General features: G+C 41.3%; 1 protein-coding gene across 10 annotated transcripts in view; it reads left to right on the forward strand.

Annotated features, from left to right (window-relative positions):
- The window catches only part of GPATCH2L (G-patch domain containing 2 like), a 64,281-nt gene extending 49,176 nt beyond the window's left edge, over window positions 1-15,105 (forward strand). For 7 of the 10 annotated variants that reach the window (XM_042048092.1, XM_042048088.1, XM_042048090.1 and 4 more), the window contains one exon: window positions 544-15,105. In XM_042048092.1, the coding sequence (XP_041904026.1) occupies window positions 544-716 (173 nt within the window). In that variant the 3' untranslated portion in view covers window positions 717-15,105. The remainder of the gene's footprint in view (window positions 1-543) is intronic. The other 3 variants (XM_042048098.1, XM_042048093.1, XM_042048097.1) reach the window with 3 other exon arrangements.
- The last annotated feature ends 1,520 nt before the right edge of the window (window positions 15,106-16,625 follow it).

Genomic DNA, 16,625 nt, shown 5'->3' on the forward strand with positions numbered 1-16,625 from the left:
CTAGCTTGGCAAGTAGCTTCTTGTCATAATATGCTAATTTATCATGTTGGATATATGTGTAGGTTAATGGTACTGTCCTTACTGGGTGAGGAGAGGTATGTTTTCCTCTTTAAATAAGCTTAGCAACCTGAAATTTGCCACATCTCCAGAGACTTTGAAAGTCTCAAATATAGAGTTAATTGAGTCTTTGCAAGGAGTCCAAGTTATCTTCAGATGAGTGATTGTTAATTGATTCAGTTTAAATATAGGACAGCTAAAACTTTTGATTTTCAACAGGAACTCTTACTAAGGGGACTAGTTAATGGACTGGGAACTTAGAGTTTTGAGTGTATGAATCATTAAAGCAAAATTGTTAATGCTATCAAAAACCTATATTTCAAAGGAATTTGGATGGAGAACTTTTAGAAATTCAATAAATAGTATCTTCATAAATGAAATTATATATATGAGGAGTTTGCCATGAAGTCAGTTGTTCTAACTTTTTTTATTGCCCTTTCTTACTCTTTTCCTCTGTTCCCCTTTTCCTGCAATTTTGTATTCCAGCAACTTTATCTGTCCACATGGATGCAGCAGAATCAGAGCTACCAGCAACACCATCCTTGAGATCCCAGAACTCTGAGTGGACTGGGAAAACACCAGCAGCTGAGAAATCGACTATTGCTGCCTCCAGTAACTTTTTTAAAATGCCACCAGAGAAGAGCCCTGGATACAGCTAAAAGGAAGCACTGCAACTGTAAAAGCTTGCTCAGTTTTGGAAGTGTTTGATTCTGGTGTTTGCACCAAACATCTTGTTTGGGAGTAGTGGTATCTTCAGTATTGGTGCGTGATGCGTGCCATCATCCAGGCTGGTCTGAGTGCCCCACATACCTAAGTCATGTTTGTGAATCTATGCTTAAGAAAAGGTAATCAGTGTTGGGACCGCAGTGGCTTTTAGAAATTTTCTTGCTATTGCTGTATTTATTATGAATTCATCTCTTTCCCTGATGCCAGCTCATATATAATAGGTCATGTAGAAGTTCTTTTGGGTTTTCAGATCTTTATTCAACCCCTGGACATGTTGCTTGTTTGTGTATTTGGCATTTTTGGGGTGAAAGTCCCACTGCCATTCAGGGAGGCAGAAGTCTCCCCCTGCTTTCTTCCAGGCCAGAAGCATTTGTTGGCTGGGGAATGAGGAGGGAATATTAACACACTGAAACATGGAACCTGAATCCTGTATTAGCAGAATGTTTTCAGGCCATGTGCTAATGGACTCGAATCACGTTGCTTCTGGCAAAGCAAATATGGTGCTTGTCTATGTAGAAATTGCCATTAGCTCACTGGCAGCATTGTCCAGAAGACCTTTTCCCTCACTCTTGTTCTGAATGTCTTCAGTCTTTATTGTGTATTGCATGTTCATTCTTAAACCTCCTACTGGTTAAGGATTTGGGAGAACTACTTGGACGTGAATGTGCAAGCTGGTGTCCTGGATAGAAACCTGGACCCCTGAATATTGTTGGAGTATGGTAGAATATACAAAACTTCCATATCTCAGTGTATAAATTAAAAAAATGTCTGTCAGTGCTTCTAAGGGATGTTTGCTGTTGAAGTTAACATGCCATTGAACAAAAAAGCCATTTAAAGTGTTACCTGAGTACAGAGCATTATGGTTATGGATCAGACTCCTTCTGTATCATGCTTTCCTCCCTTCCAAAGTGTTGTTTGCTATACCTACTGGAGGTGTCTCCACCTGCTGATGATTGCACATTACACTGCAGTGTACACTAAAGAGATTCTCTTCACAGAACTTCCACGTCGTCTGCTGTTACCTTCTGTGTTGCAGAATATATGGACAGGGATTTCTTCCCTCTTGTTAATCTGGAGCTTATCTTGGACTATGTTTTCAGAATATGTACCTGTATTGCATGTACCAAGGAACAGGTGGCCTCACAGCTTCTTAAGTCCTTTAAAAATAGGATCTATTTGTATCAATAGACCTTTTTGCTTTCCTCATTGTGTGGAGCTTTCAGACAGGACCGCTTAAACTTGTAAAATTTCTTTTGATTGTGGAGGTGCATCTAGCACTCTTAAGCAGATAGCAAAATTTGCATGATTTTAGTGGTTTTGAAGTGTTCTGCTCTCTTATGAATCAAATGGCTGAGAGACAGATTTGATTGGGAGAACGTGAAGCAGTGATTTATATTAACTGTATTAAAATATGAAATGGTCATAATATGCACAATAATATACAGAAATTGAATGACTTGCTAAATCGTGATTGACAAATAGGGTTAGTTATACTCCAGGCACACTGTGTCTGATCCCCTAATATCTTCTTATTCTTGGGGAGACATCCAAATTGGATTTATATTTCGCAGCCCAAGCAAACTGTCAGATCTGTCACTATAAATCCTTCTCAACCCCCTTTTTTTTTCTTTTTATTTCTTTTTTTAAATTTTTTTTTTATTTGGGTGGTACATTTTAGAACTAATTAGAACAGGGAAAATCTTTTTACCTTAATGGAGGAATACAGAGGTCCATTTGGATTACAGGACAAGCTGTAACAGTTTGTGAAGGGAGAAGTGTTCCTGTTTTAAAGTTGTCATGGCTTTGTCTTATTTGTAGCTATTTTGAACAATGGTTCCCTAAGGGGTAGCACAGGAAGTTTCAGCACTGGAGGGCCTGTTATCTAAAACATGAGAAGAGAAGGTAAACCTGAAGGGTAGTAGCTTGACTATCTAGTAGTGGTGAGTACAGTGAATGGGAAAGGTAGTCTGTTCTCCTGTTCTCATGTTCTCCTGACAACTTGCAGATAAAATTTAGGATTTGAAGCCTTGTAATCTAAACTGCATGCTGCTCGAGTGATAGGGAGTGGTTCCCTAAAAGAGCATTTGTGAAGGTGAGTGGTTATGATCTCATGAAGTGTCCTCCACAACCTCTCTTGGTTTGAATCTATTCAACAGACTTAATCAGATTACTGATCATTTAGCTAAAATTTTATATTTTAGCCATTGTATTCCCCTTTTTAAAACCAATGGTGATATATCTTGCTACATTCTGAGTATTGTGCAAAGTAGTTTTTTCTGTTCTATGGTGTCAGGATGCTTTAAAAACTTTTTCAGGAAAGGTGTTAGGGAATCAAGAACCTTCATCTCATTGTGGTAGTGGAGGGGTGGGTTGCAATGCTTCATGTGATTTTTCTCTGGGGGCAGGGAAAGATAATTTATCAGATTTTCCCATTGAGGTCAGTAGCACTGTTATCTGGTTAAGCCCTTACTTAGGCTGTAAGCTCCTAGGAGGTTTTTCTTGTCTTTAAAGGCTGATTGTACCAGTGGCAGTACTGAAAAGTAACTGTGGCAGGTCTTGTCTTGACAAGCCATACTTCCTGCCAACTTTCTGGAAGTTCCGGGAGACTCCAATTATTGCAGCTTCCCTGTCTTTCCTATTTCTAGGTTAGACTCCATTTACATGTCAGATTCTCAACCAAATTTGATTCTCCTGAGTGGTAGGCAAGCTAAATGAATCATGTATCTTGTTACTCCGGGGTATTTATCAAAATATATCTTCAGACTTCAGTAACTTGGTACAGATTCTGATATGAATCTTAGATGAATAAAATAAGTCCATTGTTTTGTCTCTTCTCTGAGGCAGATTTCTTAGAACTCACTCTGCTCACACAGTAGTCACTGTGAAGGATACTGCTTCCCATGTGGATTGCTTGGGTAGAAAGGAGTAATAACATGCCTTGATTTGGTAGCTGTGCTGAAGGTGGTCCAGAATGTGATTATTGCTTCAAAGATACACAGCTCACTCATATTCCACTTTTTGTCCACCAGGACTCCTCAGTCTTTTTTCAGTTTTGTCTTCTTTTCGTTTGTCTTTCTCGTTGTCCTTATGGGAAACTTCAGCTTCCCGACATGACCTGGGAATACCATACTGCTGTGACAAGCAAGTCCGGGAAATTCCTGAAGTACGTTGCAGATAATTTGTGGTCACAAGTACTCATTGAGCCAGCTAGGAAAGATGCTCTTCTAAACCTGTTATTTATTAATAAAGAAGGACTTGTGAGAGATATGATGGTAGGTGGCTGCCTTTGCCACAGGATCATGAAATGGGTAATTTAAAAATTTTTGATGTAATGAGGAGAACGGTCAGCGAAGTTACTACCCTAGATTTCAACAGAGCTAACTTTAGGCAACTCGGTGAGCTAGTTACTAGTGTGCTGTTCCATGAGTGCTGGTCAGTTTTTAAGAATCACCTTTTAAAAACACAAGAGCAGGTGATCTCTCTGTGTAGGAAGTCAAACAAGCCATGCAGAAGACCAGCTTAACTGGACAGGGAACTCCTCTTGAAACTCAAAAAGAAATTGTATGATCTCTGGAAACAAGCTTAAGCTTCACAGAAAAATTACAGAGCTGTAGTTCACATATGCAGGGAGAAGATATGAAAGACCGAAACTTAATTAGAGTTGAAACTGGCCAGTGTTGTGTCAGACAAGCAAGGCTTTTTGAAATACATTAATGAGAAGACGAGTTCTAGGGAAAACATTGGACCGATACTTGTTGTAGATGCTCACCTGACAAATTGGGCTGAAGAAGAAGTGGAGGCATTCTGTGCTTTTTTTTTTTTTGCCTTGGTCTCTTATAATACTAACGGACCTTGAGCTGCCCTGTCTTCTAATTTGGAGGACCACTACTATGGGAATAGTGACTTTCTATTTGTGTACATGGAGATTGTAAAGGACCAGTTGAATGTTTGTAAGTCTTTGAGGCCAGGTAGGATTCATCCCAGAGTGTGGAAGGAGCTAGTGGTTGTTGTAGCATGACCTTTCTCAATCACTTACCAAAGGTTTTGGGAGTCTGGGAAGGTCCATGCTGGCTAGAAGCTACTCAGCATTATTCTAGTTTACAAGAAGGGCATGAAGCAAGACCCAGGAAACTACAGACCTGCTGGTCTACCCCCAGTACCTGGAAAAATTATAGAGCAGATCATACTGGGTGCTACTGAAAGGCATTTGAAGCCCTTTAAATCATAGAATCATAGAATATCGTGAGTTGAAAGGGACCTACAGGGATCATCAAGTCCGAGAAAGAAGGGCTAGTGGGTGATGTGGAGGTTGGTGGCTGTCTTGGGCATAGTGACCATGAAATGTTAGTTTTCAATGCTGGGTGAAGTAAGGAAGGGCAGCAGCAGAACTTCCACCATGGACTTCCAGTGGGCAGACTTTGACTTGTTCAGGAGATTGATTGACAGAGTCCCCTGGGAGTCAGTCCTGAAGGGCAAAAGAATCCAGGAAGGCTGGATGTGCTTTAAAAAGGAATTTTAAAATATATTCAGGAGCGGGCTGTCCCCATGTTTGGAAAGATAAGTTGTTGGGAAAAATAGCCTGGCCTGGCTAAACGGTGAACTTGGGCTGGGACTTTGGGGAAAAAAAGAGAATGTATTGTCTCTGGAAGGAGTGTCACATGACTAGGGAGGACTATTAACGATGTTGCGAGGTCACGTAAGGAGAGGATTAGAAGAGCCAAAGCTCAACTAGAACTTGATTTGGTGGCTACATTAACAACGACAAAAAAGTTTCTATAAATACATTGGCAGCAAAAGAAGGATCAAGGAGTGTCTCCATCATTTGTTGAATGCAGAGGATGGTGTAGTGACAGGGGATGAGGAAAAGGCAGAGGTACTTAGTGCCTTCTTTGCCTCAAGCTTCAATATGAAGACAAGTTGTCCTCAGGATACCCAGACCCCAAAGGTGGAAGTTAGGGATGGGGAGCTGAGCGAAGCTCCCGTAATCCAGGAGGAGATGGTCAGTGTCCTGCCATGCCAATTAGACATTCACAAGTCTATGGGCCCTGAAGGGATCCACCCCAGAGTATTGAGGGAATTAGTGAAAGAACTTCTCAATCCACTGTCAATCACCTACCAGAAGTCCTGGTTAACTGGAGAAGTTCCAGCTGACTGGAAATTAGCAAATGTAATGCCCATCTGCAAGAAGGGTCAGAAGGATGATCTGGGAAACTATAGGCCCATCAGCCTAACCTTGGTTCCAGACAAGGTTATGGAAGAGATCATCCTGAGTGATGCCTTTACATGCAGAACAACCAGGGGATCAAGTCCAGCCAATGTGAATTTCTGAAAGGTAGGTCCTACTTGACCAACCTGATCTCCCTCTATGACAAAGTGACACACTTAGTAGGTGGGGGCAAGGCTGTGGATGCAGTCTATCTAGACTTCAGTAAAGTGTCTGACACCACCTCCCACAGCATCTTCCTAGAAAAACTGGCTGCTCACAGCTTGGATGGATGGACTCTTCAGTGGGTAGAGAAATGGCTGGATGCCCGGGCCCAGAGGATTGTGGTAAATGGAGCTAAATCTGGTTGGTGGCCAGTCATTAGTGGGGTTCCCCAGGGCTCAGTTTTGGGGTCAGTCTTGTTTAATATCTTCATTGTTGATACGGACATGGGGATTGAGTGCATCCTCGGTGCTCAGGGGTGATCTCATCTCTCTCTACAGCTACCTTAAAGGATACTGTAGTGGGGTGGAGACTGGTCTCTTCTGCCATGCCTACAGTGAGAGGACCAGAGGAAATGTCCTTAAGCTGAGGCAAGGGAGATTTAGATTAGATATTAGAAAAAATTTTTTCACTGTTAGGGTAATAGATTGTAATAGATTGCTCAGGGAGGTGGTGGAGTCATCATCCCTGGAGGTGTTTAAGTGGCATCTGGACTTGGCAGTGAGTGATGTGGTTTAGTGGTTTTGGGGTTACAGTGGTAAAGCTGGGTTGCTGGCTGGACTGGGTGATCTTAAAGGTTTTGTCCAGCCTTGATGATTCTATGAATTCCTGACTATGCGCAGGGCATCCCCAAGAATCACACCATGTCCCTGAGAGCATTGTCCAAGCCCTTCTTGAACTGTGTCTGGCTTGGTGCTGTGACCACTTCCCTGGGGAGCTTGTTCCACTGCCCAACTCTCTAGGTGAAGAACCTTTCCCTAATATCCAACCTAAACCCCTGCTGACACAACTTCAAGCCATTCTCTTGGGTCCTGTCACTGGTCACCAGACAGATCAGTGCCTGCCCCTCCTCTTCCCCTCACAAGGATGTTGTAGACTGCAGTGAGCTCTCCCCTCAGTCTCCTCCTCAGGCTGAACAGACCAAGTGATCTCAGCTGCTCCTTATACAGCTTCCCCTTCAAACCCTTCACCATCTTCTTAGTCCTCCTTTGGATGCTCTCTAATAGCTTTATATCCTTCTTGTCTTGTGGCACCAAGACTGCACACCCGACTCGAGGTGAGATTGCACCAGTGCAGAGTGGAGTGGGACAATCCCTCCCCCAACTAGCTCATGATGTATTTTTAAAACAGAGCAAATAATAAACAGCAAGTTGGTGAAAGAGCTGAAAGGCGTGTCCTGTGGGAAATGGTGAAGGAATTTGGATTTGTCTGGGTTGGAGAAAAGGAGACTGCTCTCTACAGCTTCCTGGTGTGGGGGGGGGAAGTGGAGAGAGAGGTGCCAGTCTCTTCTCCCTGGTATCTAGTCACAGGACACTTGGGAATGGTTCAGAGCTGTGCCAAGGGAGATTCAGACGTGACATTAGGAAACACTTCTATACAGAGGGAGTGGCCAAACACTGGAGCAGGCTTCCTAGAGAGATGGTTGATGCCCCAAGCCTGTTGGGGTTTAAGAGATATTTGGACAATGCCCTTACTTTAACTTCTGTTCGGTCCTGAAATGGTCAGTCAGTTGTACTAGTTATTCATTTTAGGTCCCTTCCAATTGAACTGTTCTATTTCAATCGTTAAATTCATGATGCTTCTGTCTTTTCATTCCTCCAATCTGTCCAAGTCCCTCCTGGTGGTACCCCCGCCCTCCAGCATATCAGTGGCTGCCTTCCTCAACATGCCATTATTTCTGATCTTGTTGAGAGTATGTATTTTTCCACTGGGTCACTAATCATCTCTGAACACTATCAATCTCAGTATTGTTTTCTGAGGCAGGCTTTTCAGAACTGGCCATCATGCAGATTTCAAACCATTGTTTAACCTGGCCAGCTTCTCTCTAATCTTTCTTACTGGATGCCATCCAGTCCATACTTCCCCTGTCTGGCTATAAGGGTGCTATGAGAGACTGCATCAAGAGGCTTACTGAAGTCAATGTAGACATCATTTGCTGACCTCTATGCATCCTTAGAGCCTATCGTTCCATCATAGAAGACAGGTTCATAGGCTTGATTTTCCATCATTTAATCTGTCTGTCTGTTCCTAGTCAGCTCTTTGTCCTTTGGGTGCCTAGAAATGGCTTCCAAAACTTGCTCCGTAAAGCTACAAGGGACTGAGGTAGGGCTGACTAGCTTGTCACTCCACTGATAGTCCTTGCTGTCTTTTTAGAAAGGTGATGTATATGTACCCTTTCTTGTCTCTGGTAACCTCATGCAATTGCAAGATTTTTTCATCGATGACAGAGACCAATCTTAAAATGACATACTTTTGTGTATAGGGGGAAGATGGACATTTCAGTGAAAGAGAAATCAAGAGCTGAGAAAAGCACATTTTCTAGTTGTTCTTTGCACATTTCCAGTAGTTCCAGTGGGCTCTAGTCAGGCTTAATGCTCAGTTTGATGGGTACTGGAGAAGACTGAATTGAAAGAAAGTAGTTTCTGTTCTGATGGATGTATGATTTTAAGGTACAGTAACAAGTGAAGAAAGCAACAAAACAGGAGCTTGAGAGAAACCTGTTAGAGGCTGGGACTAGTGCTACTGAATGATAGATTAGCTTCATGATTGTGGTATGCAGAGGTGTGTCTTGCCAGCATCCTTCTTGAATAATGACATTGAGTAGGTTAGTGCTGTCCTTCAAACTGTAGATGCTCCTGCTGTTGTTTTGACCTGCTTAGTGGGCAGAGGATGAGAAGGGAAATTGTAGGAAGGGCAACAACAAGCATGATGGAGTGCCTCTTTTATTGTAACCCCTTCTGTACTGAAGAAGGAAGATGCTACAGAAAACAGTATGTGTGCCTAGATATTGAGAAGAAATTATGTCAAGTGGATAAGAACTTTGCTGTGTTGTCTTGAGGAACAGTTTGTGACCAGAGAACTTTTCAGTAAAGCAAAAGCGAAGGGTGCTACATTTGTTCAGGAAATGTATTTTAATAGTCTGTTAGGATACTATGAAAGGATGATGAACTTCCGTTCTCATTGTGATACTTCATTTCTGTGTCCTTGTTTCCTGTATTCTGTTCCAGTTTGTGTTTTGTCATTGAGACATCCTCCTTTTGTACCATCAAATACAAGAAAAATACTTTATGGTAGTGCTTCTTAAGGCATAAAGCATAAGGGGACACTTGCTGTACAGCAGGTAAAACAAGATTATCTTAGGCCATTAACTTTTACCCAGTACAAGGCTTGAACACAGCACAGAGGACATAATGTCTTCATTACACCAAAGCATCTCTTTTTTAAGAAAGTGAATAGTGCCACAGGCAAGTCCAGGGAGACTAAATTGGCACCAGTACCTGGAGACCCATGTGTGGCTGGCCCTCAGTCACATGGCATATAATACAGACTTACGTTGTGGAGACAGAAGGAACTTCCAACATCCTTCTCAACTTTAATGGGGCTAGAATGCCCTCCCAACTGCAAACATGGCTGGCTGTGTGAGTCCAGTGAGTTGAAAAGATGTGCTCACTGGCATACTAGGTAAAGAGAATTCTTGTACAAACTTAAAGAATTGGTAAAACTGGAAAATGGACTGGTACAGCCTGTTATATCAGAGGAAGAGGCAAAATATATATACTTGCAGACAGTAATCAGGAAAAGTATTGCTGAGCCCTGTGTGTTATGACCTAGAGTATTCAATGTCCTAAAGCAGAGATGCCAGTATTATGAGGATGATCAGGATTTTGCAGAGCTGCCTTCTTGTCCTTGTAACCTCTGAAGGAAACAGGATGAACAGCATGAAGAAGGCTGTACTGTGTCAGACCAAAGGCCTGCCTGTCTTGGTAGTCTGTCTCTCACAGTGACTCGGTTTGGATACATGGGGGGTGCTGTAAGGATGAAGCACTAATAGAGTGATACTTTTTTTTAGTGTTCTCTTAGTCCAGTTTCCTGTCTCAAAAAGATGTGCAAACTTTCTTCAAGGCTGGAGAAAACTTTTTTGAACCTTTGGCTGTAGTATTTATCCTGCAACTGGATTTAAATCTGTTTCTACAGGGACATGTCCTGATGTTTGAAAACATCAAGCAAGGATTAGCATATCTTTGTTTGAATACTAATTACCCTCTTTATAAGTAAATTACGTCTTCTTTTGGAATTTTTTTTTCCTAATATCAACATCCTGACATTGTTTCTTACAATGCTTTTTTTTCCAGCAAGGTTGAAAAGTCTTGTTCTTTCTTTACAATGAGGCTTTTTTGACATGTATACATATGCCCAGTCAACGAGTCCTGTGTAATCCACTAACCCATATAAGTCATTTTTTTATAAGCTTCATACCTGTAAAACTTTAACCTTTAATTGTGCTCCTGCATGAAAATCCCCAGTATTCCACATCCGTATGCATTCAGTTCTAGTGTCTACACTTAAAGTATTCTTCAGAGTTCCAGAGTAACTGTAAGAGTCACTTACGGTACTTCTTATAGAGTGTTCTTATATTGCTATTCAGGCTTCATTTACTCATATATCCAAATATGCTGCTAGCCTTTTCTGCCCAAATGCTGCTGTAACACTACCACAGGAGGTGATATTCAGGCAGTTGGGTCTGAACCTGAAGTTCTTACCACTGCTTTTCAATGTACAAGGTCCTAGAAAGTAAGGGTTTTTTTGGTTTTAATTCCAGAATTTATTGCGTTTCCTTTAGCAGTATTACAAAATATTGCAATTTTGTATTGATCATATTTATAATTTGCAATGCTTAAGAGCTCAGTCTGTTTAGTTTTATCAGAAGAGGATCAAAGGTGTCATGCCTGTGTGGTAGAAAATCCTTTATGGAATTGGAGTAATAAACCATCTTTTGTCTTGCAGATGGGTGTAAAAATGAACTTGGAGCTAAAGCCTAGGTTGCCTAGATTGGTGCATGTGAGATTTCATTGCTGGAGGCATTTCTAAAAGGGCAGTGGTCTGAGACTGGTCTGGCCTGACCGGAGCCCTTGGGCACTGTTGAAGTCCTTGAATTTTCCCTCAAGTTTTGACTCCACCAGACAGTGAGCCAAAGCTACTGTTGCTACAGTTGCATTTTAGCTTCCTCCTTCTGTCTGAGAGGGCTCTCCTAGAGATAGCTCACGGACAGGTCTACTCAAAGTCTGTGAAGAGCTGCTTTGTGCATGTCCCAAATATTTTATGAGGTCATAAGATTTAGCTGTTTGATAGGGATTGGACTCTGGGTTCTTGGGACTCTATTTTAAGGGTAGCATGTAAATAAGAAAGATTCCTGCTTGTATTCCTCTGTTTTAAGTGAGATGTGTATTCTCTGAATGAGGCTTTTGCAGAATCTCTGTTCTGATTATAGAAACTGGAAATAAATCAATATACGAAAGAAGTGTTTTATCTGATATAAAGTGAACTGAGTTGAGAGTGGGGGAAGAGAGGTTTTGCTGACATCTGACTAGATTTACAGTATTGGGCTGTCCATTAATCTGCATGCTTCCTTGACCATTTCTGTAAGCATAAAGTATAAACTGTAATCTGAAGGTCTGTAGGGAGTTACTATGCTTTTCTTGCTTTGAATTGCAAACTTGAGTGAAGGATTTGAGGTAATTTATCATGTCCATTCTTTGCAGGTTTTTTGTAATGATTTTGTTTCCCAGTTTGTCAGGACATTGTCTCTAGACAAGTGAGATGCTCCTTGTTTGGAATTTGAAACAATTCCAGAGTTTCTTAAATAGCTTTTCATTTCTAAGTCACTGCTTCAGATCTGCCCAGTCCCAAATGGGATGTCATTTAAATGAGCAGGTCAGTTTCAATTGATAGTTTAATGGATATCTATTCATTTTGCCAACATTAACATCTTTTTAAGCTAGATTGGCATAATTCTTTTTTACCATGATAACAGTGACTTCAAATATCAAATGAACAGAGGACTTTGAATTTTCTTTTGCCTATGGTTGTGTCCCAGTATTAATAGCTATGCATATTTGTGCAAGGAACAACACAGGAATCCCTTTACCTTAACTGTTCCAATGAATAAACTGTAAAAAAATTAGATCCCAACTGGACTGCATGTTTTTAAGCAAAAAGATCAAGATCCTTTGGAAATGGCTTCAAGTGTTTAACACCATATTGGGGGTAGATAGTTTTCCAATTTTTAAAAGTGATTATTTTTCTCTCTCATCTACAAGCTGCACTTGTGGGAACTGGGAGGTGTTCCTAGTGAAATATGCTGATTTTTGTTACGTACAAGAAGTTGAAACAAGGAGCAATAGATTGTCTTATGGGAAGGGCTCAGATTTGGCAAGCTGTTGGTAATGTCAAGAATTTCAGATGTCTGAAAGTTATTACTAGCTGGTTTGATTTCTGGAGGGGGCCATGAGGTGTGGCTGTTGTCCTGCACTCAAACAATGTAGGGGCTATGTAGGAAAGGTGGCATTTCACCCTCCTCACCACATTGATAGGCTGCATGACTTTAAACCGTGGGCTTCATGTGCTTACATATGTATTTAGACATTTAAACAAGAACCTTCTTTAACACTGCCACCCAAATAACAAAGCAAACAAACCAGAAAATTTGTGCTCTGATGACAAGGCTGCAACTTGAGTGGCCCATGTTGCTGTAATCAGTGCCCTTCTGCATGTACAGTACAATGCAGTCAGGCACTTAAATGATTGTTGTTGGGTTTGGGGGTTGTGTGTCTCAGCCTGTCCACCTGCCTCCTTTCACACAAGATTCCTGCCTTAGTGTAGGACACTTGAGACTCTCTGAATGTACAACTCCTGGCTTGGATTTTTTTTTCTCCCCCTCACTTAGGCTGACTTCAAGCTTTATTTACTGCACAGCATCCAGACTCCACTCTGAAGAGGAAAGAAGTAATTTCCTTGTTAGTGTCTTCAGGGTACCTCCTTCTATGACAGCTTAGAATGTGAATGAATTCATGTGCTGAGCATTTGGATGTTTTTGTCACCCTTACTGCATAAGTGAGGAGTTTGAGACTGAAGCAAAACCCAGGAGTTATCTCTGAATTTGAGGGGCCTAAGATGAGATATGCAGACATTGGCAATTTACAGGAACTTACTTTGTACCCTTTTGTAAGTTCAAATCCCATTTCCTAAGAACTTCCTTAGCAGTTATGAGTGCTCAGAGCTTCTGCACATCCAGCTGCAATTACTGATGAGGTGAGGAGTGCTGTTCTTATTGCTGAAGTCTTTCAGCTAAGAGAGAGAGAGCAGCAGGCAGGGATCTCTCCAGGGCTGATGGTCAGTTGCTTTCATCATGAGAACTTTGCCCTGACAGCCGCCTGCTTTGCCCATTCTGTCGTTGGATCTGGCTCGTTTGCTGCTAATCTCCTTCAGTTCTTGCCCCTCGCCTCTTTGGAGGAGTGCTCTGTATAGAGTCTCAAAAATAAACTGTGTAATCATTTGATTTAGCATTATTGTAAATTGTATGGACCAAGGGACAACTTCAGAAATCCCATAAGGGATTTCTTCCCTTTCGAGTACTTTTATCTGTAACCAGATATATGTATATCTGTGTGTATATATATTATTTATTTTTGAGCTAGGACTTTTGGTATGTATTCACTTTGTATTGGGGTTTCCTTATAAAGAAAGGTATTTTAATTCCCCAAATATATTTTGTCTCTGGAAATACTATGATTCCTGGACTTCAAAGGAATTGAAAGAGCAGCCCCCAATGCATAGTATCATAGAGACTGCTGTGAAATAGCTTGTCTACTACATCTCAAGAAAGAGCAATAGGTAGGTGAAAACTTGCTATGGAACAGTCACACTTTATACGCTTTTACCTGAACATCACAGGATGACATGAATTTTGACTCATGTCTTGCAGTGATATTTCAAGTATTGTCCTCTTGATTCTTTAAACTACAAAGTAATGATTGTCTAGTGAAGTAAACCTGACTGTTTAACAAATGATAGGCTGCCTGCTAATGCCCAATTCAGCAAAGTTTTAAAATATCAGAAGTCTTAGTGTATATTTTGGGAAGAATGCCCGTGGAACAGAGATCCTCTTTGGAACCAGAATCAATCATCTGACTGAGCTGTATTGAAAAAAAAGAGAAGGGTATGAAGAGAAAATGGTACTAACTATTGTCTTTATTATCCTAAGTTTTGTTCTGTTCTCTCCATGGACTCTTGGTTTACATCTTCTAGAGAAATTAGTGCATCTTTAAAAAAACCAAAAAGATAAACAACCAACCTCTCTCTGCAAGCTTTTTAAGTGTTCGTTTGTTAGATGTGCGTTGGCACACTCTGTTTGCAGCTGAATACCCACTTTCTGATGTAAACAGATTCCATTAACCTGAAAGATGAAAATCAGAATGTTTGAATTTCCATTAATACAATTTTGGGATTGGACAGATAGCCACAATTGTGATTTTCTTATCCTTGCAGTAAAGTACTGCAGTCCACATCATTCCTTGCTCGCACATTACACCTCATATCTGTGCTAAGTGGGCATTTTCTGAGCAAAGTGCATTGTTTGCTCAACAGAAGCATAAAAGATGACACATGGTTGCTGTACACCTTCTCTCTGCTATTTGCTGTGGATAAAGTGATGATGGTGCACTACCATATGACTCAGAAACAACTTTGCTTAAAACCACAAATTTGTTTCAGGTAAGTTACATCCCACCTGTATGTATACTTAAATGTAACTGTGTATTTGTTCCTGGGAAGAACCCAAATGCTTGTCACAACTGGCAACTGGAAGCATCAGAACTGGTATATTCAGAATGTGTCTACTCTCTGTCATTCTGCAAGTACCTCAAGTGTTTAGGATATGGATGAGTACAACTGCTACTGCTTGTCACTGAACTACTGCTGGTAATTGAAAATTGGAATACAGTGTTCCCTGGAGAGTTTGTCATGGAGCTCAAGAGGTTAATATGTAGTTATGTGATGATAATTTTATATGCATCTGCACATACTGCTAATAGACATTAAAGTGGGCATTTACATCCTTATTATGGGTCAGTACTTGATGTCATAATAAAAAGTCACATCAGAAAAGTACAGGATAAAAATCTGATTATGCACATTTTGGAATGTAAATGGCTTTAAAATTCAAATTGTCACCTGGTGGGAGGATCAGGAAGGAGTCAGAACAAGGGCAAAGGGGCAAAGCTGTGAGACACAAGGGGCAAGATAAAGGAGGAAGAAGAGAGAGGCAGGAGTAGGCCTTTGCTTGGGTAGTTTATATCCATATGAATACTATACCCCATTACTTAAGCCCTTCATGTCATCTCATTAAACATAAGCTGGAATGAAAGGTGGACTTCGTAATGGGGTGTGAAGGTCAGTAAACTCCAGATCTTCTGTCTTTCCACAGAGTTCAAATCTGCTCAGTGTTGTGAAGGCTAAAACATCCTTTGGGTTAATGCAGGGTGTTCATTTGGAAAGCATCATCAAAGCTAATAAAGTTTTCAAGGCAAGACAACAGCTGAAACTCTCATGAGGCTGCACTAAGTAAATATGCAAGGAGCTCTGCAACTACTGTCCCCAGAGCCTGAGGGGGGGAGGGTACTGAGGAGAAAGACTTTGAATTCTGAAGGGCTGTGTAGCTTAAAATCAGTGGAGAAGTACCATGAGGACTAGAGCAGCATGTATGATACATCAGGACACGGTGAGTTCAGTTGCAGATGCACTCAAAGGGTTTCCAACATCACCTTGAGTGTCTGTGGGAGCTGAAACCCTATAGCATGTAGAAATTTGGAAGGGTGTTGACTTTCTATTTCTGCACTACTTTTTCATCCAAGTACATCCTAAAGCACTCTAAAAAGTCTTTGCAGTTAACTTAAATTTTAGGGATTTTTTCTTTGTCGGAAATACAGGGTGCAAGGCCATGGAGTGAGGTAAACAGCCTTGTCCTTCCGTCTCCACTTTGTTGTTTCTTCATGCTTGGCTGTAAGCTCCTGCTGCTTACCTTTCACTCTTTTGACTCCTCTGAGTCACATCAACCACTTTAACTGCAAAGAATGGCTCGATTTCTGCTGGTTTAGTCAGTTGATTTGGCTCAATTGATGTGTACGAGGAGTGTTAGAGGCAGCCCAAGGCATGGTGGCAGGACTGGGACTGGGGAGTTGGGTGGGCTGGGAGAAAGTCCTGGGAATAATGGTTTGATTGAGGGAGACTCACACAACTGGCAAGCACCAAGATTTTAACTTTGGCTCAATTGTTATCATATCTGTGCCCACCTCCCTACGATCTCCAGGGATTCAGCAGCTCATAAGGAAATCCACACAGAGCAAGGCTGCAAGAGGGGTTTTGAGAGACTCTTAAAGTCACATAGCCAAGAACTGTGCCCCTCTTCTCCCAGGTGCTCCTTAAGGGTTTTGACACTATCTTTAGCTGAGGTGAGAAGGGACATTTCCTGTGACATAACTGCATATGCTTCTTAAATAGGGATTATGTCTGAAAGGAACTTGCCTGCTCTAGAGAACCCAAACTGTCATTTACATGGGTGTCTTCCCTTTCAGGGTCTGAT

This window comes from Corvus kubaryi, unplaced genomic scaffold, assembly GCF_017639235.1.
Source record: "Corvus kubaryi isolate FWS band 111438036 unplaced genomic scaffold, C.kubaryi_AGA036_p1.0 66, whole genome shotgun sequence".
NCBI classification, from domain to species: domain Eukaryota; kingdom Metazoa; phylum Chordata; class Aves; order Passeriformes; family Corvidae; genus Corvus; species Corvus kubaryi.